Raw genomic sequence first — 24515 nt, 5'->3', positions numbered from 1 at the left:
TCTCGAAGCATATTATAATTGCAAATGGAATTTGGAATGGTGATAGATTCTAGAAGTGATGTAAACAGATTGCATTAAGAAGAATTCACAGAACGCAGCGCCACTGCAGTAAGCCTGTCTGTCTTTCAGGTTGACCCCCTGTTTACAGTGCCAGCACCACCACCGCCGATTCCCAGCAGTCTCGCGCCTCAGATTCTACCCTCCTACTTTTCCCCGTCTTCATCCAGTATTGCAGCACCGGTCGAACAGCTTTTGGTTCGGACTCGTTCCGTGGGTGTCAATACGTGTGACGTTGGAGTAGTGACAGAGCCAGAGTGTCTGGGGCCCTGTGAACCTGGGACCAGTGTGAATTTGGAAGGGATCGTGTGGCATGAAACAGAAGAAGGTAAATACCATTTATTTTTATGTATTTCCCACGCCCTCTTCCCCATGATGTGTTAATGTCCACTTGTGAGGGGGATTTGTTTCGTGGTATTCAGAGAGGAAAGAAAAGTGGTTTTTGTGCTGTCTCGATTTGTGTTGAAATAAGAACTGTGTTTGTCTTCTCGTTCGTGGCTGCCTTTACATTCAGGATGAGTGAGCGTCTTCTGCAAGTGATTCTCCACTTTTAAGTGCTAACGTGGAAGGACTGTGCGAAGCAGGGTCAGGGTTTACCTTTCCCCTGAAAGGGGCTGTGGAAACTGGGAAGGAGATAGTACCTTACGTTTAGTTTATTCTTGCGGTGCCAACCAATCTCTCTTGACATGGTTGTTTTTGTGTCGCAGAGGTTTATATTCATCTTCTGAATTGAGCAAGGGTTCTTGCACATATAGCAAGGATCATTGTCACGATGTGGTTGTGGCTGGTTGGTGCTCAGAGCTAGTGAAGCCAAGGTCAAAGGCTTAAGCCCTAGTTAAGGCAGTTATTTCTCTTCTATGGCCAGAGACATAGAACCTTTCCTGCCCCTTAACTTAGCAAGCCGTTTGGCAGGTGCAATCCGTTAGTCACAAAGAAACAAGGTTCGAGAGAAATGGATCAGGATTAATCCATCATTGCTATTGGAAATATAAATCAGAGCATATGCCCTGCTGACAGCGCATCCAAATCATGGTTGGCCACATCTCATAGCACATGACCATCAGGTACAGAGTGTTTCAGATGGTCAGTGTCATTAACAGCCTCACCGATAATTGAAAACTAAGTACCAGGGAGAGAGCTGCATTGCTCCACTGGGGAACAAGTAGAGAAGATAAGGAGGAATCGTGCCCCAGCCTATAGCAGGAGAACACAGGAGAATGAAGAACAAGGGGAAACTTTTATCCCGTTAAGCTAGATTGGTCAAGGGTAAAGGAGATGACAGCTGTCACTCTCATGGTCATTTTGAAGGGAGTGAGGGCAAGAATGAGGATAATAGGAAGGGTCTGAGACTCAAAATCAATCATTAGGTTTCTCTGAATGAGGGGGGAAAACTGAGGGCCAAACCCAAAGGGAGAAGGTAAAATATATGCAAAAGAGGGGTGGGAAGGGGGATAGATTGAGGATGATCGCTGGGCAAGTAGTTGAGAAAAATAGTTAAGGACAGTGACACACTGGGGAATGAAAGAAGAAAATAAAAATGAAGAATGAAAATCAGGCGACAGGTTGTTAGAAGGCAGAAAACAGCTCAAGCTGTTTCAAGATAAAAAAACAAAGATTCTTAGAGAACTCTTTGAATTCTATGTATTACATTAAATATACTCTTATGGCATATGTTTTGTAACTAAATAAAACAGTTTTGTAGATAGCGCCCGTAAGGAAGAAGAAAGAGCTGTACAAGCAGCAATCAGGGAAAGGGAAGGGTGGCAGAAACTATGGGGAACTTTCCTGTTTGCTCAAATGGGAGTGATTAGAATTTACTTTGGGCTTTAGACATTTTTGGGTTTTGGGTCTCCTCCCTCTTTATCCTTTTAATTTGGGTTTTTCAGATATTTTGGGAAGCCATTTAAAACCATGCTGTGGAACCGCATTGGGAGGAATTGCTGTAGGAGGAGCCAACATTAAATTTTTCTCGTCTTGCTTGTCTGTTCAGACGCCGTCCAAGGCGGGGGTTCCTGTGGGGAGCAAGCTTCTACCTGTTACCTGTCTTTGGGTTGTGCAGTTTGCACTCCCTTGGATTGTTCCTGAAGCACAAGTAAGGGTGATACCTCAGTGTGAAAAGTATAGAACAGGAATCAAGACACTAATAAGGTCACAATTAATTCGTTTAGGTGCAAATTTTCAGGAACAGAAAAAGCTTTGGACAGAGTAGGAGTTAATTTCCATGAACTTGAACGTCTGATTTTCTTGTACTTGGATAATTTCCTCATTAGGGTGAAGTGCTGTCTTCCCATTTCTTAGCTATGACTTAGCGCCCATCAGTTTATTACTCGTCATGATTTTATTTATTCAAGTGTGGGGCAGGACCAAGTTCCTGCAGTGTGACCTCACTGGGTGGTAGATGATGTAAAATTAGCCACAAACTCTGGAACAGCTGTAAGGCTTGGGTTATTTTTCACTTTGCTTAGAAGTAGGGCTTAGTTTTGACTTTTAACCTTATCCTCTAATAAAAGATAGGATTATTCAGAAAAAAATCTGTGTTGAAAAACTATAGGCAGTACATGAGTCGATGTGGAATTCTGATAACTCTGGACGTGAAGAGCTGTAAGGTATTATTATTACTATTATTGTTTAATAGTCGTGTACATAAAGCCTCACCAGTTCCACCCTATCCTCTGAAAAGTTGGCCCCCTGAGTCCAGCGCAGCTGCTTCTATGTGCTGTGATCCACCCATCTCTGCGGATTCTTCTACATGCATGCTGATCGATTTAGAAGGTTTTCGGGCCTTCGGTGGCTCCAACCTCCTCTTTACTGCCTCCCATTTTCCAGGATTTGGAATGTGTGGATGTTTACTGTGGTGACAAGAGGGAGCTGGAGCTGTTAATAGAGTTATTCTTGCTGAGTAAACTAAACTTCTGACCTCCGCAGAATGTAAGAACTCGGCTGAGTTAAAGGCCGAGGTCCTAAGGTGTGTGTTCAATGTGCAGTCATTTTCAGGAGCATTCCATTTGCATTTTTTCTCACTACATGTGTTTAAAGCTCTTGTAGCAATTTAAAATCCATTTGACCATTAATTTTTCCCTTTCGGGGAAAAAAAGAGAAATTCAGAGCAAACACATTTGGAGCCAGTTAGGTGGCAGAGCAGAAAGGACAGATGGGGGCGGGGGGGGAGGCTGCAGTAGCGGTAGGAGGCTTCGCTCCCAAGAGCTTCCAGGCGAGCACTTACAAAACTGTCAGGTGCCTTTGACTAATGTCCTGTAGATTGAGTTGGATAAAATCCTTTCCCAGGTATTTTCATTTTGAGGGTATTGTATAATGGGCAGTGTTTTCCACAAACCTGATTGCTACGTGCACTCACGTGTGTGCGAAGGTTGTGTATGTGCCTGTGTTTTAAGATCCTAGAATTTTAAGAGTTCGTATCTGCAGTCTTTGGGGAATATTGAATATTTTTGTGGTTTCTTTGGATGGTGGTGGGCAACAGCAAGATCGGAATATGAAATCTCTACTTAATACTTCATTGTTTCTTGTGCTTGGAATTCCTCCTTAGAGGAGGGTTCTTTAGTCACAGTGTTTCCCGGTGGAGTTACTGCCAGCACGTGAAGTCCTGGTCATCTAAGAACCGAGTTGTGCTCAGGAATAAAGTGTTGCTAGTCAAGTTCCCTCTGGAAAAAATTAGTGGGTTTCAGATCATGCTTAATAGGAGAGAAAAACTGTTACTGCATTTGGATGTTTGGTTATTTGACTCTGATCTTTTTCCTTTAAGGTGAATGCATAGAAGCAATGATGTACAAAATTACTCACAGATGTTGGAAAGAATTTCCTTAGCATTTCATTTCTGACATTTGGGACACACATGCTATGTATAGTTAGAAAATTTGCTTCTTTTTTTGGAAAAAAAACCCAGAAAAAACATGATGTATACAGCAATGTGTATAAATACATATATGTTGAACTTAGCTTTTTAGCTCTCCTGAATGTGTTTTTCTTTTGATTTTTATTGAATCACATTTCTTATTGCTTTGTTTTGTTTTTTGTTTGTTTGTTTTTGCCATACCTGAGAACATACTTGGTTCACCTGCATCCATCATCGTATGACTGTCGTTCACTACTGCTCTGCCACTTGGGCATTCCTGACCCCTTTACTTTCCTAGTGGTTAAGCAAAGCCACAGAAGAAAAGAACGTAAGAGAAATAAAACTGGCATCTGCCCCTGATGGCCTTTTACACGTATATAGGCTATGGGACATCGGTTCTCAATGCCGTGCCTTTGAATCACCTGGGGAGCTTTACAAACGTGCGGATGCCCAGGCACTGCCCCAGGCATTTAACTGGTCTAGATTGGCATTTTGGTCTGGCTGGGTGACTGGCATTGGTGCTTTGTCAAAGCTCCCCAGGTGATTCTAATGTACAAGCAAGGTTGGGAACCACTGTCTAGGGAAAGAGTGGATGGCCTGGCTTTGTGCAAGTTCCTTGACCTTTTCCTTTTAAAGAAGCCACATTTGTTACTGCCTCACTTGCCCAGGTATAAGATGAACAGGAGCACCTGCCCTGTTTCCCTCCCAGAGTAGATAGTGTCTACCAAGATGCTGTCGTGTGGCAGACGAGCACATTGTCTAGATAGCGGGCTAATGAGAAAGAGGGCCCTTAACATGGACTCTGCAGAGAATTTGAGGAGCTTCACGGACAACCGTTGGTACCACTATTCCTAATTTATTACTATGCTGGTGGTGGACCTTACTGTTAATTTCTCAAGTGAACAAGACACAATACATTTATTTCTGTGTGGTCTCTGCTGAATTACTTTTGAAATGGTTCATAACCCTGTAGTATTAAGGAAAGTTGTTAATGTAGCAAATAAAGGATTATACTCAGAATCAGCCAGTTTTCAGAGGGGACAATGGAAATAAAAATGTCAGCTTATGATAGGATGATTTTAATGAGCAAACTCAACACCAGGTGTGAGAGGAAGGAAGCATGCTTGTTCATATGTGGTCCTTCACCTGATGTTCTTTGTTTTCCAAGGAAAGAGAAGTGATTTTGGGAATTAATGTTTTCAGAGTAATTAATTGGAAAAATAAGTGATTCTCTTTTAAGCTACCAAAGATGTTTTTAAATTCTTGTGCTTCTCCTGTGTCTCCAGTCGTAAAGAGGACAGCATTTACATGTGCATCGTGGGGGTTTCTAGGTAATTCATCAAAAGACAAATGGTTCTGCGTAACAGAGGGTGAGGCTGATGTATGGCATTGTTATTCCTATTCTGCAGTATTTGCTTGCCAATCTTATTACTTAAAATAGAACATTTCTTTTAAATTTTTTTTTTTATTTCAGCATATTATGGGGGTACAGATGTTTAGGTTACCTATGTTGCCCTTGCCCCCCCCTTAAATTTTAATTAATTTGAGATGAGAGCGAGCAAGCTTACTTTGTATTTTCAGTAACTGAGCATGGAGTTGATGCAGTACTTTACTGAATGAAATACTATTTATTGAGATATATCCCAGCGATTTTATAAATTCAACTTTGACTCACAAGGGGATGATCTCTTTCAGCTTCTGTATTTTATGACCCCCCCAAATCAGTGATGATTGAAACAGTGCCCAGCATGTGAGTTTGGCAGGTGAGCATGGTTGTTTAATCACTGTGCTAATAAGAGCAAGGGTCCAGCCTTGATTCTCAGCATGAACTTTTCCTTCACCTCCCTGGGCCATCTTGCAGTGGGGCTGCCAGTGAAAGTGTGGATGGTTCCTGGAGGTCCATCACCACTGGTGGCAGGCAGAGCAGCTCCAAGGTGGCAGTGTACTTATGTGCACTAGTGCCATCCACTTTCACATGGAAAAAGTACCCCAAATAGAAAATCAGATCTATATCTTTACTGGACCATGTACCATCTTAGTTACCTCTGATTATTCTGAGTACAGCAGTGAACTTTTTTTTTTTAAATAAATAAAATTGGATTAAGGACATGTAATAAACAACAAAACTCATCAAAGTATTTTCAAGATTAATGAAAATAGGCCAGATGTAGTGGCTCACACCTGTAATGCCAGCACTTTGGGAGGCGAGGTGGAAAGGTCTCTTGAGCCAGAAGTTCAAGACCAGCTTGGGCAACATAGTGAGACCCCCGTCTCTATAAGAAATACAAAAAACTAGCTGGTGGGTGCAGTGGCTCGCACCTGTAGTTCTAGCTACTTGGGAGGCTGAGGAGGGAGGCTCTCTTGAGCCCAGAAGTTCAAGGCTGCAGTGAGCTGTGATCACACCGCTGTACTCCAGCTTGGGCAACAGAGCAAGACCCTGTCTCTAAAAAAAAAAAAAAGAAAAAAAAAAAGATTAATGAAACTAATGTTACCAGCCTCACAGAAAAATATGAAGAATAAAAATGGAGGACAGATCTTCAAATAGGCATAGAGTAGACATTCTATAAATATTTGTTGAATGAAGGAGAGAGAAAGGAAGGAAGCAATTTTCCTAGGTTTTGTGCTGTTTTCCTGGGTATTGCTTGACTCTTGCACCTACTTGTTTTATGCTTTACTGATGCGGTAATGCGGCCAAAATTTGGATATTGTAAGTGATTGTGTGTTTTGCTGGAAAGCAACAGCGTAGTCATTTTATACCTCTTGTCAACGCGAAAATTAAGCGGCTGTTAGGTAGGATTCAGCTTAATGTTTCTAGACTAAATTTTGTTTTGGTGTCATTTGTGTAATATTTTGGTGGTGACATTAGGCGTTAAGTAATGAAGTGGTAAGGTTTGAACCTACTGTATAAAGGCATTGTTACCTTTTTGTTGGTTATGTTGTAGCCAGACTTATTCTTACATGTAAATACAGAATGTAAAACTAATGTTCTCTTAGGATTTAAATATAGTAAATGACTTAAATTGTTCTGTAAGACGTGTGTGTGTGTGTGTGTGTGTGTGTGTGGTATTGTCCCATCTGCTTATCTTTACTCTGTAAAGAAGGAGTTGGTAAGAAAATCTTGAAAGTGTCTTAATATTATACTGACTTTGAACTGAAGATACATTGCTAATTACAAAATGGAGATTAGGTGCAAAGAATAACTGTTGGTCCCGTAGGCATATTGAGTAAAGTATTTCATTTCATTAAAGTATTTCTTTTTTTTATAATTTTTTATAACAGCTTTATTGAGATATAATTCATGCAATGTACAATCTACCCGTTTAAAGAATACAATTCAGTGGTTTTTAGTTTATTCAGAGTTGTATAGCCATCACCAAAATTAATTTCGCAACACTTCAGTCACCCCAGAAGAAACCCCGTGTCCATCAGCAGTCACTACCGCTCACCTCAGTGCCCCGATTTCATTGACTTTTACATCTTTGTCTTTGATTCTTTGCTCTTTTTATGTGTAAATGTGTATATGGATAAGAGAAGGGACTGATTTCGTTGCGTACTTACTAATTGCCCGGCATTGTGCTGGGCATGCTTGCCAGGTAATGGTTTCCTTTAATCCCCAGAACGAAGTCTAAAATAAGCTCCCCGTTGTTGCCTATATTTTAATAAAGGAGATTCGCCGGTACCGGGCAGCACGCTGGGCGAGCGGGGCAGTCTGAATTTGAAGGCACTGCGGCTGAACTTTCAGAGCCCGCTCTTCACACCATTCCTGGGAGTTCTGGACTGGGCTTTCTATGTCCGCTCAAAAGCTCCCGTATGTTTCACAGAGTGCTCTTTGGAAAGAGGGAGTCAAATGTGATGTAATAACTGGAGTTTATTTTTGAGCACGGAATGACAAGAATTTCTTTATAGTTCTAGCATCGGATTTTGGCAGCAGTACTTGAATCCACTTCAGCTGGGTTGGTGTATACAAACCATCCCTTCCAGCCCCACTGTGCTGTGAGCGTCTTAAGTGCACAGATTCCATCTGTTTGTTCACTGTTGGATCCTCAGCGCCTGGCGCAGAGCAAGCACGCCATACATGTTTGCCGAGTGTTGAATCAATTCATAGAACAAAGTGATATGGTCTTGATACCTATGTAAGTTTTAGTAGTGTAGCTTTTTAGTGAGGGATGTGTTACTTTTAAATTAAGTTAGACAACAATTGAAAATATAGTTTGAGAAATCTACTTTGTCACTGATTTTTAAAAATCCATTATAACATCTGATTACATGTTATTATATTTTCACTTCCAACCTTGCTATTGTTTGGTTAATCAACACAAAAAAGGAGAAACAAAATATTTGGCATGCCTTCTCCCTTAAATAAATCATTCATGTCCTCAATACGGTTTTTATTTTCCTATTATAAAAGGAATACATGGCCATTTTGGAAGAAAAGTAAAAACGTAGAAGGAAAAAAAATCTATAATTCAGGTGACCACTTAGTTCACTTTCTCAGCTTTTTAAAGAAATTGTTAACTGTAGGTACAGTGTTATACAGCAGATCTCTAGAATTTAATCGCATGCTAAAAGTTACATAAATAGGAAATTGTTGAATAGCAATTTCCCATTTTCCTCTCTGTACAGTCCCTGGTAACCACCATTCTACTCTGCTTCTGTGAGGTTGACTACCTTAGATACCTTACATAAGTGGCATCCATGTGACTGTCTTATGTCACTGAGCAAAATGGTTCACCCATGTTGTCACATATGGCAGGATGTCCTTTTTAAAAGCTTAATAATGTTCCACTGTGTGTATATTCCTCATTTTCTTTGTCCGTTCATCCATCGATGGAAACTTCGGTTGTTTCCAAGTCTTGGCCAGTGCGAATGGTGCTGCAGTGAACCGGGGAGTGCAGATGTCTGCTCGAGAGCCAGAATTCAATTCTTTTGGGTAAATACTCAGAAGGAGAGTTACTGTCTTTCAATTCTTTAATGATAACCATCCTAACAGGCATAAGGTGGTATCTCATTATGGTTTTGATTTCATTTCCCTGATGGTTAATGATGCTGAGCATCTTTTTATGTACTTGTTGGCCATTTGTGTGTCTTCTTTGGAGAAACATCTATTCAAGTCTTTTGCCCTTTTTAAATTGAGTTATTTGGTTTTTTGCTATTGCTTTGAAGGAGTTCCTTATATATTTTGGATAGTAACCTCTTATCAGATACAGGGTTTGCATCTATTTCCTCCCATGCCTTAGGTGGCCTTTTCTACTCCGTTAATGGTTTCCTTTACTGTGCAGACCCTTTTTAGTTCTGTGTAGTCCCACTTGTACTTGGCCTTTTTTGCTTTCATTGCCTATGTCTTAGCTTTCTAATATATATTTTTAAAAACATAGTTGAGATCATTCAGTGGATACACTACTTTGTTAAAGACATTTTTTTTTTTTTTTTTGGAGACTTGTTCTATTGCCTGGCTTAGAGTGCAGTGGCATCATCAGAACTCACTGCAACCTCAAACTTCTGTGCTCCAGTGATTCTCCTACCTCAGCCTCCCGAATAGCTAGGACTACAGGTGCAAGCCACCGTGTCCAGCTAATTTATTTATTTATTGTAGAGACAGAGTCTCACTATGTTGCGCAGGCTGATCTTGAACTTCTGGCCTCAAATCGTCCTCCTGCCTTGGCCTCCCAAAGTGGTAGGATTACAGGTGTGAGCCACCGCAGATGGCCTAAAGACTATTTTTTTGAGAGCAGTTTTAGGTTCACAGCAAAATTGAGAGGAAGGTACAGAGAGTTCCCACATACCCCCGGCCCCTACACATGCACAGCCTCTTCCACTGTCAGCGTCCCCTACCAGAGTGGTGCACGTGTTACAGTTGATGAACCCGCGTGGACACATCAGTATCACTGAAAGTCCTTCATTTATATTAGGGTTATCCTTGGTATTGTGCAATCTATGGGTTTGGACAAAGGTATAATAACATGTTCACCATATAGTATCATATAGAGTATTTTTGCTGCCCTAAAAAGCCTCTGGTGCTCCACCTATTCATCTCCCCCTCCCCTCTAAGCTCTGGCAGCCACTGGTCTTTTTATTGTCTCTATTGTTTTGCTCTTTCTTAGAATATCATTTAGTTGGAATCATACAGTATGTAGCTTTTTCAGATTGGCTTCTTTAACTTAGCAATATGCATTTACATTTCTTCTGTGTCTTTTCATGGCTCGATAGCTCATTTCTTTTGAGTGCTGAATAGTATTTCATTGTCTGGATGTACCACAGTTTATTTATCCATTTGCTACTGAAGGACATTGCGGTAGCTTCCAAGTTTGGCGGTTATTAATAGCACTGCTATAAACATCTGTGTGTAGGTTTTTGTGGGGACATAAAGTTTTCAACTCCTTTGGGTAAATACCAGGGAGTGCAATTGCTAGATCATGTGGTAAGAGTATGTTTAGTTTTTTAAGAAACCGTCAAACTGTCTTCCAAAGTGCTGTAACCACTTTGCATTTCCACCGGCAATGAATAAGAGTTCCTGTCACACCACATACATCCTTGTCAGCATTTGTTGTTGTCGGTGTCCTAGGTTTTGACCATTCTCATAGGTATATGATGGTATCTCATTGTTGTGTTAATGTGAACTTCCCTGAAGACATGATGTGGAGCCTCTTTTCCTATGCTCATTTGCCATCTGTGCATCTTCTTTGGTGAAGTCTCTGTTAAGGTCTTTGGCCCATTTTAAAAATAGTGTTGTTTGTTTTCTTATTGTTGACTTTTAAAAGGTCTTTGTATGTTTCAGATAACAGTTCTTTATCAGGTCTTTCATATATTTTCTCCCAATCTGTGGCATGTCTTTTCATTCTCTTGACAGTATCTTTTGTAGAGTAGAAGTTTTTAATTTTAACGAATCTGTTATATCAAATCTTTCTTTCATGGATTGAACCTTTGGTGTCATATCTAAAAGGTCATTGCTCAACCCAAGGTCATCTAGATTTTCTTATATGTTGTTATCTTCTAGGAGTTTTATAGTTGTGCATTTAGGTGTGTGATCCATTTTGAGATTATTTTTGTGAAGGGTGTAAGTTTTGTTTCTAGAGCTTTTTTTTTTTTGGTATGTGAATGTCTAGTAGTTTCAGCATCATTTGTTGCAAAGACTACCTTTGCTCCATTGTGTTGCCTTTGCTCCTTTGTTAAAGATCAGTTGACTGTATTTATGTAAGTCTATTTCTGAGCTTTGCTATGTTTCATTGATCTGTTTTTCTATTCTTTTGCCAATACTGCATTGTCTTGATTACGATAGCTTTATACTAAGTCTTGAAGTTAGATAGTGTTAGTCCTTAACCTTTGTTCTTCTCCTTCGATATTGTGTTGGCTGTTCTGAGTCTTTTCCCTCTCCATATAAACTTTAGAATGAGTTTGCTGATATCTATGAAATAACTTGCTGGGATTTTAGTTAGGATGGCATTGAATCTGTAGAACAAGTTGGGAAAAACTGACATCATTGAGTATTGGTATCCATAAACATGGAATATCTCTCCATTTAGTTCTTTGATTTCTTTCGTGAGCATTTTATAGCTTTCCTCATAAAGATCTTATACATATTTTGCTATATTTATACCTACGTCCTCACTTTTAGGGAGCTTATGTAAATATATTGTGTTTTTAATTTCAGATTCCACTTATTCATTACTGGCATATAGACAGTGATTGGCTTTTGTATATTAACCTTGTATCCTGCAGCCTTGTTATATAATTACTTATTAGTTCTAGGTTAGACACACTTTTTAATGTCTTCTTTTAATCTTAACATTAAGAAAGAAACATTTCTAATAGTATTAAAACACTTTAAGAAGCATTTTTTTTTTTTTTTTTTTTTTTTTTTTTGAGACACAGTCTTGTTCTGTCACCTGGCTAGAGTGCAGTGGCATCATCATAGCTCACAGCAACCTCAAACTCCTGGGCTCAAGTGATCCTCCTGCCTCAGCCTCCTGAGTAGCTGGGACTATAGGCACATGCCACCATGGCTGGCTAATTTTTGTATTTTCTGTAGAGATGGGGGTCTCACTCTTGCTCAGACTGGTCTCAAACTCCTGACCTCAAGCAATCCTCCCGCATTGGCCTCCCAGAGTGCTAGGATTATAGGCATGAGCCACTGCGCCTGGCCACATTTTTCTTTGATATGAAATAGTCCATGGAATAGACACAGCAAAGTTTAATTTAAATTCCTTTAATGATGGATATTTACATTGCTTTCACCTTCTTAGGTAAATATAAACATGGCATAGTATATGCATGAAGTTTTTTTGTTTTGTTTTATGCATTTGCAATTTTTATGTTAGATCAATTTTTCAGCTGAATTGCTCAGTCAATGTTATACAAACATTTTTAATGTACTGGAAGACATACTGCTTAGCTGCTTTCCCAGACAGTGGTACCAGTTTGCTCTTTCTGGATGAGAGTGCCTGTCTCACTTACCCTCTCCACCTTTGGACCTACTGACATTTTGATGACAAAGGGGATGAGATTGTAAGTCAGCTGTATAGCTTTCAGTGTCCACATCCAGGGGTCCTGCCTTAGGTAGGAAGGGAATGAGACTTGCCCCTTACAGTAAAAACCGCAGTTGTTCAGCAAGAGGAAGGAAATGTGCTAGGCATGCTCCCGGGAGGGCACGTGGCCGGGGCTCTGCCTCAGTGGGGGGCTTTGCTCTAGATGACAGAAGGGTTTGGATTTCGCTTCTGTTTGTGTCTAGAATGACTTCTACAGCTTTTTCTCCCGCAAGTGAAGGAAGTTAAGTGAGACTTTTAAATATGAAGAATTCAAACACGCTGGGGAGAAAATTAGTCTGTCAGGCATCCATTCCGAACTGGAAGGAATCTGATCCACCTGTGTTTCTGTCTTTGTAAACATCTTTCTTTTGGGGTCTGCTCCTTCAGAACAAGGAAGGCTAAGGACAGGATTTTTACAGAAAACCTTTTGCGTCTCGTGATTTGTTTATAATATATAATTTGTCACTTGATGTATTCAAGCAGTATAATGATTTCTCCCTGGCACACCCAAGCCCTGCCCAGCCCCCTGCTTTTATTTCCTCTCATAGTCTCTGTTCCCTCGGCTTCGGTGTATAACTGAGGCAGGAGGAAGAACTATCCAGGTAGTTTTTGAAAGTAGTACCTACCAAAGCATCCCCGTATGCCCTTCTGGGGCCTTTCTGTTCTCAGATAAGTTTGGCTGATATTTTCCTGGCAAAAGGAAAATAAGCTATAATATGGGAGAAGGCATATAATAGGTTTCAAAAAGCCGTTCTCAGCAAAGAAAGTTGGGGGAATTAGGCTCAGGGGCGCAGTTGCAGAGCATCTAGCGAAGTTGACAGAACCGCCAGCAGACCCGAGAGGGGGGCGTATAAAAAGATCTGTGAGGTAGGCCGGACTCTTATATTGCTCATTTGATAATTTCTTATAACTGAATCGTAAATTGAGTGGTTATATATATTCATTTCATTATTAAGCTTTCTCACGCAATATATATTTGAGCCACTTTTATAGTATTTCAGTCCTTGGACGTTAGAAATGTGACTGTTTCCCCTACATGACACATGACATGTTTGGTGTGTCTGAACAATTAAACACTTTAGCCAGGGGAACCTTATGTTGCTCTGTCAATACCGTCTAATCAGCATTTTCTCATTATGTAGAAGACTACTGGAATTAGGCCCATTATTCTTATGGAAAAACTGAGGTCCGACAATCTAAATAAAAGGACTGTGGGGAGTGTATTCTGTCTGGATTTCTAGTTCCTATCTAAAATGGTTAGCCTTTCCCAGCTTTCGGTCTATGTTTGTGTGTGTGTGTGCATGACTGTAACCTGTTATTTAAAAACTATGATAAAAGGCAAATAAACGTTTGTTTGTCAGTTTGAGGTTTGACTGAAATGTCAGGTAAGATGAACTTAATTCGTCTTATAGAGTGAAATGTTTTTTAAATTAAATATTCACCAAATATTTTTCCAAAAATACCTAAAATGTAGTTTTCAGCTCTGCATTTCATAACAAGAAAAGCAGTGGCCCACCGCTTCCAGCCTCAGAGAGGCAGTCCACGTGTCCCCCTGGCCCAGTGGGCAGCTCGGATCCTGCCAGCTCTTCAGGGGCTCACCTGTACATTGGCACAGTTTGTATGTTGTCATGTAGACGTCTTCTTGATATCCACATTGACAGACAACTTTTGAGGAAACTCACGTCGAAAGAGCTGACTGAGAACATTTAATGTGTCTTATTTTGCTTGAGCAGCAGTGGAGGCCATTTTGTTTAAAGAGAACCCACAAAGGCTACCTTCCCCTGCTTTCCTCAGCTTGGCAGGAAGACCTAGTCTCCTTTCAGAATAGGAAAAGCCAGCCAGTTCTGGACAGTGTGCACAGTTAGCACAGTTAGCTTCTTGCCAGGACCTCGCACAAAACATATAAAATTATTTCTTGTCCAAACAAACATAAGGGGTGGATACTAGAAGCTCAGAAGAACCGTAATTAAGATTGTGGCATTTGTTTGCCACTCTCTGAACCTGGAACCGAGCTGGCTGTGGTTAAGCAAGTGTGTGAGAGGCACTTTGAGTTTGATAAGTCTTTGAATACTCAAGGGCAGATAACATAGGGGGCCATAGACCTGGAACTGGGACAGTGTTCATTGCCAAGCATAGCACCTTGTTGAACTTGTCTCTTCCATAGACCCTTGCCTGGTAGGACGACTGAAAGGTATTATCACATTCACATGGAGTTCTCAAAAAATGGTAAAGTTTGAGTTGATAGTGTGACAAATAACCTAATGGAATTAAGAGAATGGTGGGTTAGTTTTCAAAGCAGCAGAATACAGTGAGCTACTTAAAATGATACTGACTGCACATTAGTTTTCAGTGATTCAGGAGGGCGTTACCTCAAAATCCCCAGTTGGTTACTAGAGAATCCCTGAAGTATCCACCCTCTAGCATATTTCACTTTATATCCGGCTTCTGAATTAAATATCTTCTTAAAATAAATGTCATCAGCCATACCAGTCCTCCTGAGCTTGCAGTTTCTTGCAAGCAGCACATTTCCAAGTACGGAATTTCAGCAGAGCACCTCATATGTTGGGTGCAACTGTTAAGTATTGGAGGCTGCGATTTAGCACCAGCATCCTTATTTTCTCACAGTGAGGAAAATGAGGCATGGGGAATTTATGACTTGTGTGGAAATCAAGGCAGGATCCAAAGGAGAATTAAAAGCCACAGTGTTCCTGAGCTTTAGGGATGTCTTGAGAGGGATCTGGTTGTCTTGCCCACATATACTCTCACTGCACGTTTCAGGATAAGGTGGGCTGGAGCATACTGAGATCCTCCGGACAGCAAGGCCTGGCAGCTAAGCCAGATCCCCTGGGGTTCAGGTTCCAGTTTGTTGGTAAGTTTTGTTTTTTCTCTTGAGATTTGACTCTCAACCTGACCACTTACACCACACTTAGCCTGAGGGAGATGCAGGTACTCTACTTAGGAATATGCAGCCTTAACTTTTGTGCATTGCTCAGGGTAAATTGTTTATGTGTTTTAGAAAGTAGAAAGGGTCGTCTGGTGTTTACAAAGAAATATTAGGGCATTGTCAGGGAGCCTATTTTGTGGTGTTCTTTCCCTCCGTGAATTCTGACAGTGCAACTTGTTACAGCTCAGTGTTTGGTGTCATTCCCCCATTTATTTCATTCCGATGATTAATGAAAGTGACAAAAGCATAGTAGGAGTGCCAGGCCAGTTGGTAAGCATAATAAGATTGATTAGAACCCAAAATGAAAACACTGAAATCACTTAAAGGCAGCCAAAGCCTTTCTTCTCCTGCACATGAACTTCTTCCTTTTTGGACACATGAATAGTGAAAAGTATCTGGAGTGACAGTATGTGACTATAAAAGCATGTGAGAAGTTACTCACTTTTAAAATCCCCGATTATAACTAAGCAAAAAGGGCATTTTATATTTCGTACAAAATACTGTGTTTATTAGGACCCTCTGAAAGGGCACAATTGCATACATCAAGAAGTACCTGTAATATGTTCCTCAAAAATTCTTCTTTATCCTTTTGGCTGCGATATGCCAATATCTGTCCATTTAGCAGATTTAAAAAAGTGTATTGTTGCCGGATCCCCAAGAGTTCTTAGTATTGCAGTCATGACCACTACTGGACAAACTGTTTTTGAGAAAAAAACCTGTAGCTAAACCATGAGAAAAACCAAATTAAAACAAAATGGCAAGATTGCTGTAACTTTGAGGTTACTGTAGTGTATTGGTTTTAAAAGAAAAGGAAGATTAGTGAAAAGAAAAGAAAAGCTGTGTGACTGTTAAACCTCTGCTAGGAACTCTCACTTCTCACCATCCCCATTTGTTATAAAAATTTATGTAAATATGATGAGGTCATGAAGTTCTTTCTGAGTATTCCTGTTGCTTCCTCGCCTTTTGCTGACATCCTCTCTCTGTTTACGGTGAAAGTTACTGCACTATACACCACCTGAATAGTATGATGTAGTTCAGAAATGCCTTAGGACTTATGGGGGGGGTTGATAAGCTCCAAGGGAAAAGAAGAACCCTGGAAAACAGCAAGAGCAGTGGGCTGTAGGTCTCACTTTTCTCTCCATGTAGCTGTGTTTCCTTGGCTCTGGGCCTCACTTATGTGCAAAATGAAGGGGGCAGAGGTTGATATATATCATCTCTTGAAGATACCTAAAGTTTAGATAACAAAGGAGTATAAAGATCTTAGGGTGTTCTTCATGCCAGAATCACTTCAGACTTAAAGGATTCTGAACAAAATTCTTAGCAAATAGCTTCAATGGCATTACCCTTAAATAGTGCCAAGTCCTATTGAGTGAGTAGGCATGACTAGAGTCTCCAAAAATGGGTTTATTTCCAGGACTCTTTATTTACTCAAATCACTTATTGAACTATTAGCACTTCTGCAGGTAGAGAGGGGTCTGGTCTCAGTAGGCTGATATTTATTTTACGTTGAGATAACTCTCCAAAGAAGAATGAGCCCGTTTAAGATATTCTCTGGTAAGATTCCTAAGAGGTATAGTCATGACAGTTTCATTAGCAAGTTTTGGAGCCCCTGGTCTAATATGCCTACACAAGCTCTAATGACTTCTAGTGTTTCTTATATATACCTTCTGTTAAGACTCCTTAAAATGCCCAAAAGAGCACTGTGAAATAGAGAATTTATTGGATGAATGAGAGTTAACACATAAATGTAGTTTAATTTGTTTTTTAACTTCTATTCAGGTAATATGTGTATATAGTTTAAAGAGCCACATAGTTCTACAAGGCCTGTAGCAAAAAACAATAGTTTCCTATTCCACCTTTCTTCTTACCCAATTTCTATTTTCCAGAGGCAACTAACAACTTTAAACTCTTTTAACTGTTATTTTTCTCTAAACTTTAAAAACACATGTTTATATGGATATTTCTTGATTTATTTTTTTCAGTGTTTGGTATTTTATTGTAACTTCTTACTATGGAAGATAACGCTTTAGCTCTCTTACTCTCCCCTCCCCCGACACAAATATGTTTTACCACCACCCATACTGCCAATATAGTTGAGTTATGAGCTCTATATTGCTGTGTAACAAATTATTCTAAAGTGTAATACCTTAAAACAACATTGTTATTTCACAGTTTCCATGGTTCAGGAAACTGGGAGCAACTTGGCTGGGTGCTTCTGGCTCAGGTTGTCTCATGAGGTTTCAGTCAAGCTGTGGGCAGGTACTACTGTCAACTGAAGACTTGACTGGAGCTGACGGATCCACTGTGAAGCTCCCTGACGTGGTTCTCGGCAGGCTCTAATTCCTCGTGGGCTGTTGAACCGAGGGCCCCAGCTTCTTGCTATGCAACACGGGCCTCTATACTGGACTGCTTACGGCATGGCAGCTTGCTCGCTCAGCAAGATCCAACAGAGAGAGCCCACATGGAATCCACCGTCTTTGTGTAACTGAATGTTAGGGATGATAGCCCATTCCTCCTAATTATAAGCCAACAAATCCAGCCCAAGCTCGAGGTGAGGGCATCACACAAGGGTGTGAATACCAACAGGCAAGGATCATTGGGAACCAACTTAGAGGCTGCCTACCACAAGTAATTTTTGGTTAGGTCAATATTCAGTGTTTACATTATTATGATTACGTATATATTATTCACAGCACAACCACGTACTATGATTACCTTTTTTTCTCATCCAACTTCCTCTCTGAGGTTGATAATTGACTTATTTTTTGTTTGCTTGGTGTTGTATGTACCCATCACTGATTCACCATTAACTGTCATGCAAGGTTTATAATTTGCTTCTCAGTATGTTGAAATGCGTCAAGTATGTATTCTGTACATTTTATCTTCTGGAGTGGTTTCTTCCAGAGGCTCCTAACTTCTCCATTCTGGACTGATTGCCTAGGCATTATTCATAGCTATAAAAATTCTGAAGATACCATTGCCTCTTATGTTGGATACCCCATTTCCTGAATCTATGTACTCTTCTCGCCAGGTCTGACCCTTTATTTTGGTGGAGCACATCTTCCAATAAAAGTTCATGGGAAGTAAAAATGTTAAAATCTTGGATGCCTAAAAACGTCTTCCTTCTACCCTCATGCTTGGTTGGTAGTGTGGTTAGATGAAGAGTTGGTTGGAAATCATTTTTCCTTAGACTTTGGAAGCTGGTGCTCCATCACTTTGAGCTCCCCAGTGTTGTCTTTGAGAAGTCCAGTGCCCTTCTGATTTCAGATCTTGTGCTTTGTGCTCATTGCTCCATCCTGTGAGCTTTCATCTTTTCTGTCTCCAGCATTCTGACATATCTCAACAAAGATAAAGTGGAAAAAACTCCCCAAATCAGAAAATATATGAATACTTATAAACCAGAGTTTTGAAAAAAGAGGGAAAAATCAGAAAAGAAGATTGGTACAGGAGGTTCAATTTTTAAATAAAAAAAGTTCCAGCAAGAGAATGGAAATGGAAATTATATCTTTTCCAAAGAAATATATCTACACAACTTCCAAAACTGTAGGACCTGAGTTTCCAATGAGAGGACCAAGCTCAGCATAGCAGATTAAAAACAAAAAGAATCACACCAAAGGATGCCTTTGTCTTTATCTTTGTTTTTTCACTGAAAAATCTGCTCTCATGTTTTTCATTTCTAAAAGTTTTTTGTTGTTATTGTTGGAATTGTTTCCTTAAAAAACCTCTTTTTCTACTTTCACGAATGCAGTGTCTTCTCACTTCGCTGAGGATATTAATTACCCTTTTTTCCCTTTCTTTCCCCTACCCCCCACAAAGCATTATTTCTCATTCCTCTAAGTTTCTTTTTTGTTTGTGTGTTTGATTTGGCCTCTGTATTTCATCTGGATCCTTTCCTCAAATGCCTGATGACCCTCGGCTGTCTGCTTCTACGTGTGGCACGCTGACACGCTTTGAAGTTCCACGTGCTTCAGTGGAACTTGTCGATGGTATAGAGAGAACTGGATGGATCGTTTCTCTAGAGGGTCCCCCAGCTGTAGATTCTCTATGCCTTTTTTCTTGCTTTGATCAGTTTCTCCAGATAAGGCTTCCCTGATTTCCTGGCTGCCTACTTTCTTGGTGCCCATTTTGGGGAGAAAAAGTGAAGGTTTCCTTCCATTATATAAACTTTGACTTGATTTTTCCCTTTTTTAGTGGCTATAATATTATGCCCATTTTACAGGTGAGGAAACTCTTAGAGAGCCTTAAGTTCCTTTATTGAGATTTCTTGGTAGCTACCATTTATTTCATGATCTGAAATTGAGATAATTTCAGTAAATATGGAATATTCCATTGTAATTATCACTTCAAATGATATGAAACTGAATGATCAAATCATTCAATTTATTATTGTTATGGTTTACTTGGCCTATTTTTTTTTTTCCAAATGTCGCTTCAGTGATGCTTGGTTTTAAGAAGACTAGAAGTTTGGGAACTTAAAACAGTGACTTATTAATGAAATTTCTAATGACCCCAAACTGCCTTTTTTGTTTGGCTGTTGCTTATCTAAACAAAACAAATTTAGCAGCTTTTGGAATGGACATTCTCCTCGCCCCCGTCATCCCTCCCTTTCTCCCTTATGGGCCCCTGCCAGATCATTATTTTGGGCTTGAGTTCTGCTCTTTTTGTCTTTACTTAGCACCTTGAGTTGTTCTCCATGCTGATTTTTTCACAAACTCCTTTCAATGTTTGTAGCAAAACTCTCATCTTCTTTGTTGACCAACCCATTAGTACCTGCACCTCTAAGAAACTAAAGTCCTCACGTTAGGTCTCATAAGCACTTTCCGTCTACAAGGGACGGATGCACTGAAGACACCTGCTGTGTGCCCTGGGAAAACCAAGCCCTGTGGCAGGGTGCATTCACCAGTGCCCCAAAGCACTCTGCTCGCTTAACCAAAGCATGTGCAATTACTTGTATTTTCAAGTTTTTCTTCTGAGCCTAGAAAGGTGTCTTTTCTTCTAGTCCACCTACTTCTGAATAATAAGAGGTACTTGCTTGCCTTCCTTGAGTATAAGGATGGTAAAAGATGATTTCAAACATCACACTGATACCTTGTCTCTGAAGGCAGAGATTGTCTCTTTTGTTCACAAATGTATCTCCAGTGCTAAGTGCGTGGGCAGCTACCAGTAAATGTGTGTTATCTGAATGAGTGGGAGAAGAGGAAGGAGGTCACATTAACCCATGACTTTGTCCTTCAACTTAAAAAGTGACGATTAAAAACAATCCTCCCTCCCTTTCCCCCACGTTGCTCACGTCCCACGTCGGCGCTCAGGGCGAGCTTGTGTGGGCTTTGGGCTGTGCTGTCAGTCTAGTCAATAAGGTGACAGGCAGTAAGCAGAAGGAAACGTTTTTATATCCTTAAAAGTGTTATCTTCAAGGAGCACAGTTTGTAATGCTGGAGTGAAAAGAAGCCTCCTTTCAGTTGGCCGGCTTGATGTAGGCAAAGCTGCTAATTTGTTTTCAGCTTCAAGGAGATTTAGAGCCTTGGCCTCCCTGGCGGTAGCCCGCAGTGGAATTGTTTTCTTGCTCCTTCATTTAAGTCTGCTGCACAGGAAGGGCCGGGTGTTTACAGAACTGGCAGGACCAAATTCTTCTTTTGCAGAAAGACTTGGAGATTTGTTGCCTGACACTTTTCTGACTTAATGGCATACTTGGGAGAATACACCAATCCTTGTTCATATGTGAGGGCAACCACGGAACTGCCCACGGGAAGGAGTGCTAGAGTCCAGCCACTTACCTGCCGGGAAGGGAAGAATCAGAGGGAAAGCTCTTGGCCCCATGGCGCTGGGCAGAGTTGTCGTCAGCCCTGGCAGAAGTAGACAGCATACAAAGAAAACACACAGCAAGTAATGCGCACCCTCAGAAAATGCTAGTCAAACTCAAACCTTTGGCAAGTCATACCCCTGGCTTGGCCTTCCAGTCTAGATGTGAGCATGAGAACTGAGATGGCAGCCCATTGTGGTGGGCATGGCAGTCCAAGCTGTCCTTCTTGGTTAAGTCCCCAGTCTGTTTCGACTACGTTTACAGGAACCTATCAGTGGCAATTATAAGGGGAATGTAGAAAAAGAAACTCTAGGAGGTGGTTATGTTTATGGAGTCTTGGTTAGAAGTTTCATTATTATGTAGATTTCCATAATTAATTAGATTAATTTTAGTCTATTACAGTTCACTGGGATTTTTGTCCCAAAGTGGAGGCCTTTGGGTACTGAGAGTTGAAGTTTTAAGATTTCTTGGTAATGCCTGGATCAGCATTCTAGGAATTGCTTCATTGCCAGCTTTCCTTTTTTGGCAATGGAAAAGGCATGAATAATGCCTTCTTTGAAGCTTTAAGGCACACAGTAAGCAAAGGACTCTCTAATTGAACTTTACAAGCTGAAGGGGCTGACTTATGGGCAGCATTTGAACAAACTTCTAGTCACCATAATTTAGTAAGGGTTGGCTGCCAAAAGCCATGTAAGGCTTTATTTGATCCATTTATGAATTAAGAGCCTGCAGTAAATTAATTACCATATATTGGGGCTAATAAAATCTAGCAGGATTGAGAATGCCTTTGGGTTCATCTGCATGGAGGCATCAGGACAGAGAGCTGCTTCCTTCCTGGTATCTGAGTGTTTCCTGGCCCCGGGCCTTATGCAGTGTGGGCGAGGATAGCGTTCGTGCTCCATGTCCACCGAAGAGCCATTTGAGCCAGCTTTTGGCTCTGCAACTGCTGGAAGGCTTTGCTCTATTGATCATAATAAGCTGTTCTGTCTTATTAAAGTTGCATCATGGAGTCTGGTTTTTAGGAGCCCTATTGAGAATTAGTTGCAGAAGAAGCAATTTACTTGTATTTTCCGACAGTTAACAGGCCAAGCAGATGGGATAGCAGACCTGAAATAGTTGGGTTGGCTGCCTGCCACTGTTCTGTGAATTTTGATTTGCACAGATATGTAATAGTTGTATTTTTCCCTTTTTTGGAAGTACTTGCTTATGAGCCTTGGGAAAATTAATCCTTGGTTTCCTGTAAAGTATACCCTTGTACGCGAACGTTGCTGCAGTGCTGCTTGTAGACCCTGTACTGTGCCCTGTGTCCATTGGATCAGGACATCATAGATTCTGCGCTCTGTCAAAGAGGAGAGAGCCAGTACTCGCTCCGGATTCCCACAGCTTCTCAGGGGAAAACTGTTTCATTCACAACTTACTTTGTGTCTTAAGGTGTTTTCCCTTTCAATGGGCGAGATTATTTTTCCTTTTCTTCAGGCATTGTTCACCAAAATATTGTGTCAATACAAGAAAGGATGTTAAGCTTAAAAAAAGGAATTTATGTACAAGTGTGAAATGAGCAAGAGCGGCATTTGGGTGAATAAAATCTGAGTTCTTCCTAAATCAGCCGAAAAGTATTGAATATATGTGCAAAATAATATTTTAAAACAGGTGTAAGGTATAAACACCACCATGAAAACAAGCATATATTCCCTACCTCCTAGATTAATAGAAAATTTCAGTTTTCAGTACCTTTTTAACTAACCCCTTGGTGACCCTTCCTCAATCCTATTATGTTTCTTACTCTCCCTTCGTAACCAATATTCTGAATTTTGTGTTTTTATTCCCATGTTTTATCACATACCTCTGAATTCCTAAATAACACATTGCCTAGTTTTGCATGTTTTTGGACCTTACATAAATGGAATCAGATGCAGTATATTTTCTCAACTTTTTTCACTCTACATTAGGGTGAGTTCATTGTCATTGCTGTATTAGGTTGTTTGAATACACCATTATTATTTATCTACTCTTGTGCCCATGGATTTTTAGAGTGGCCATTCTTTGCTATTTCAAACATGTATCCTGGTATCTAAGACAGTTTTTAAACAAACCAATCTACTTTAAACAGTATGCTGGTATTTTTTTTTTTTTTTTTAAGATTTGTTTTGCTGAGAGGGTATGTCACAAAATATTCCAGGTATTATAGATTATAAAATGACCATTTATTACACACTTCAAAGGAAGGCCCATATTTACACAACAGTATAAAGGAACAGTCAGTAGCTTTGTTTTTCTGCTCTTAACAGTGGTCCAGATAAGTCATTGCTACAGCAGAATGCACTTCATTAATATTTGTTAAAACTACATCTTGAAGAGCTAAATGGAATTTTGAGATCAGAAAGATAAACAGAAGGAAAAGAAAACCTCCAAGAAATGCTTACCTCGTTTCCATGTGTTGCAGTCACCTCCCCTTCTTGGGTTCAGGGAGCATTTGTTTGCACGTGAGTCTCAGATGGCTCTAGGATTCTGGTTACTTCTCTCCAGGGCGTTCATCAAAAGCCTTTGATGACATCTCTTCAAGGTCACATGAAGTCAAGAACACACTGGGTTCTCAGTAAATATGGACCACTCATCAAGTGTGTCTTCTAAGACAAGCTGTTTTGAAAAAGCAGGATGCTCATCTCCGCCTCTGCAACCCTGTCTCCTTGCTGCCAGCCGGCCTTTGCATGGCCAGCTGTCTCCTGTCTTTCAGCTCTTGGCTTAGATGATACCTCCCCAGAAAGGCATTCCTTGACCCCCACACTACCCTGTCTCCTATCACTCCCTAAACCGTCGTTCTGCTTTGTTTTCTTCCAGGACTTAGTACCTGCAGTTACAGCTGCTTGCCTGGCCTTGTCTCATGTGGGCAGGGAGCCTGTCCGTTCACTGCTATATTCCAAGCACCCAGTGCTCTCTAACCCCTTAGCGGGAGAGTGTAGAAATGGATTGAGGAAGTGAATTTTCCTTAAATGACAGATAGGTTAAGGGTATTTCTAAACAAATGATGGTTGTGGTTTCATGGAATATGAACCCCGACAGGGCCAAGAGACTTTTAAGCAAGTTGTGAAACTCATTAGGCCTTATTTTTCTCATCTGTATAAATGGGGTTAAAGTTGTGGTAAACATAAAATATTAATAGATAAAAAATTGCTTTGAAAAAGATGGAAAAGTTTGTTATTATGTGTTACAGACACGTAAACTGCCACTGGCTCTATTAGCCTTAAAGGTTGTTGAAGGGAACTTGGATTGAAAGTGTTTTGTAGTTTTCCTGTAGGAAGAAAACAGTCTTTAAAGATAAAAGCACCAGTCAAGTTGGAAGGC

At 40.4% G+C, this 24515-nt stretch overlaps 1 protein-coding gene across 2 annotated transcripts in view; it reads left to right on the top strand.

The window, feature by feature from the left end:
- The window catches only part of ZNF608 (zinc finger protein 608), a 106063-nt gene that overhangs the window by 45554 nt on the left and 35994 nt on the right, over positions 1 to 24515 (top strand). For both annotated transcript variants that reach the window (XM_012664334.1, XM_012664333.1), the window contains one exon: positions 130 to 385. Coding sequence is in view for 1 of the 2 variants with exons in the window: in XM_012664333.1 (XP_012519787.1) it covers positions 130 to 385 (256 nt within the window). In the remaining variant the exon portion in view is untranslated. The remainder of the gene's footprint in view (positions 1 to 129; positions 386 to 24515) is intronic.

Source organism: Propithecus coquereli, unplaced genomic scaffold (assembly GCF_000956105.1).
Source record: "Propithecus coquereli isolate 6110/MARCELLA unplaced genomic scaffold, Pcoq_1.0 Scaffold88, whole genome shotgun sequence".
NCBI classification, from domain to species: domain Eukaryota; kingdom Metazoa; phylum Chordata; class Mammalia; order Primates; family Indriidae; genus Propithecus; species Propithecus coquereli.
The sequence above is the reverse complement of the archived record's forward strand: the minus strand, read 5'-3'. Positions and strand labels throughout refer to the sequence as shown.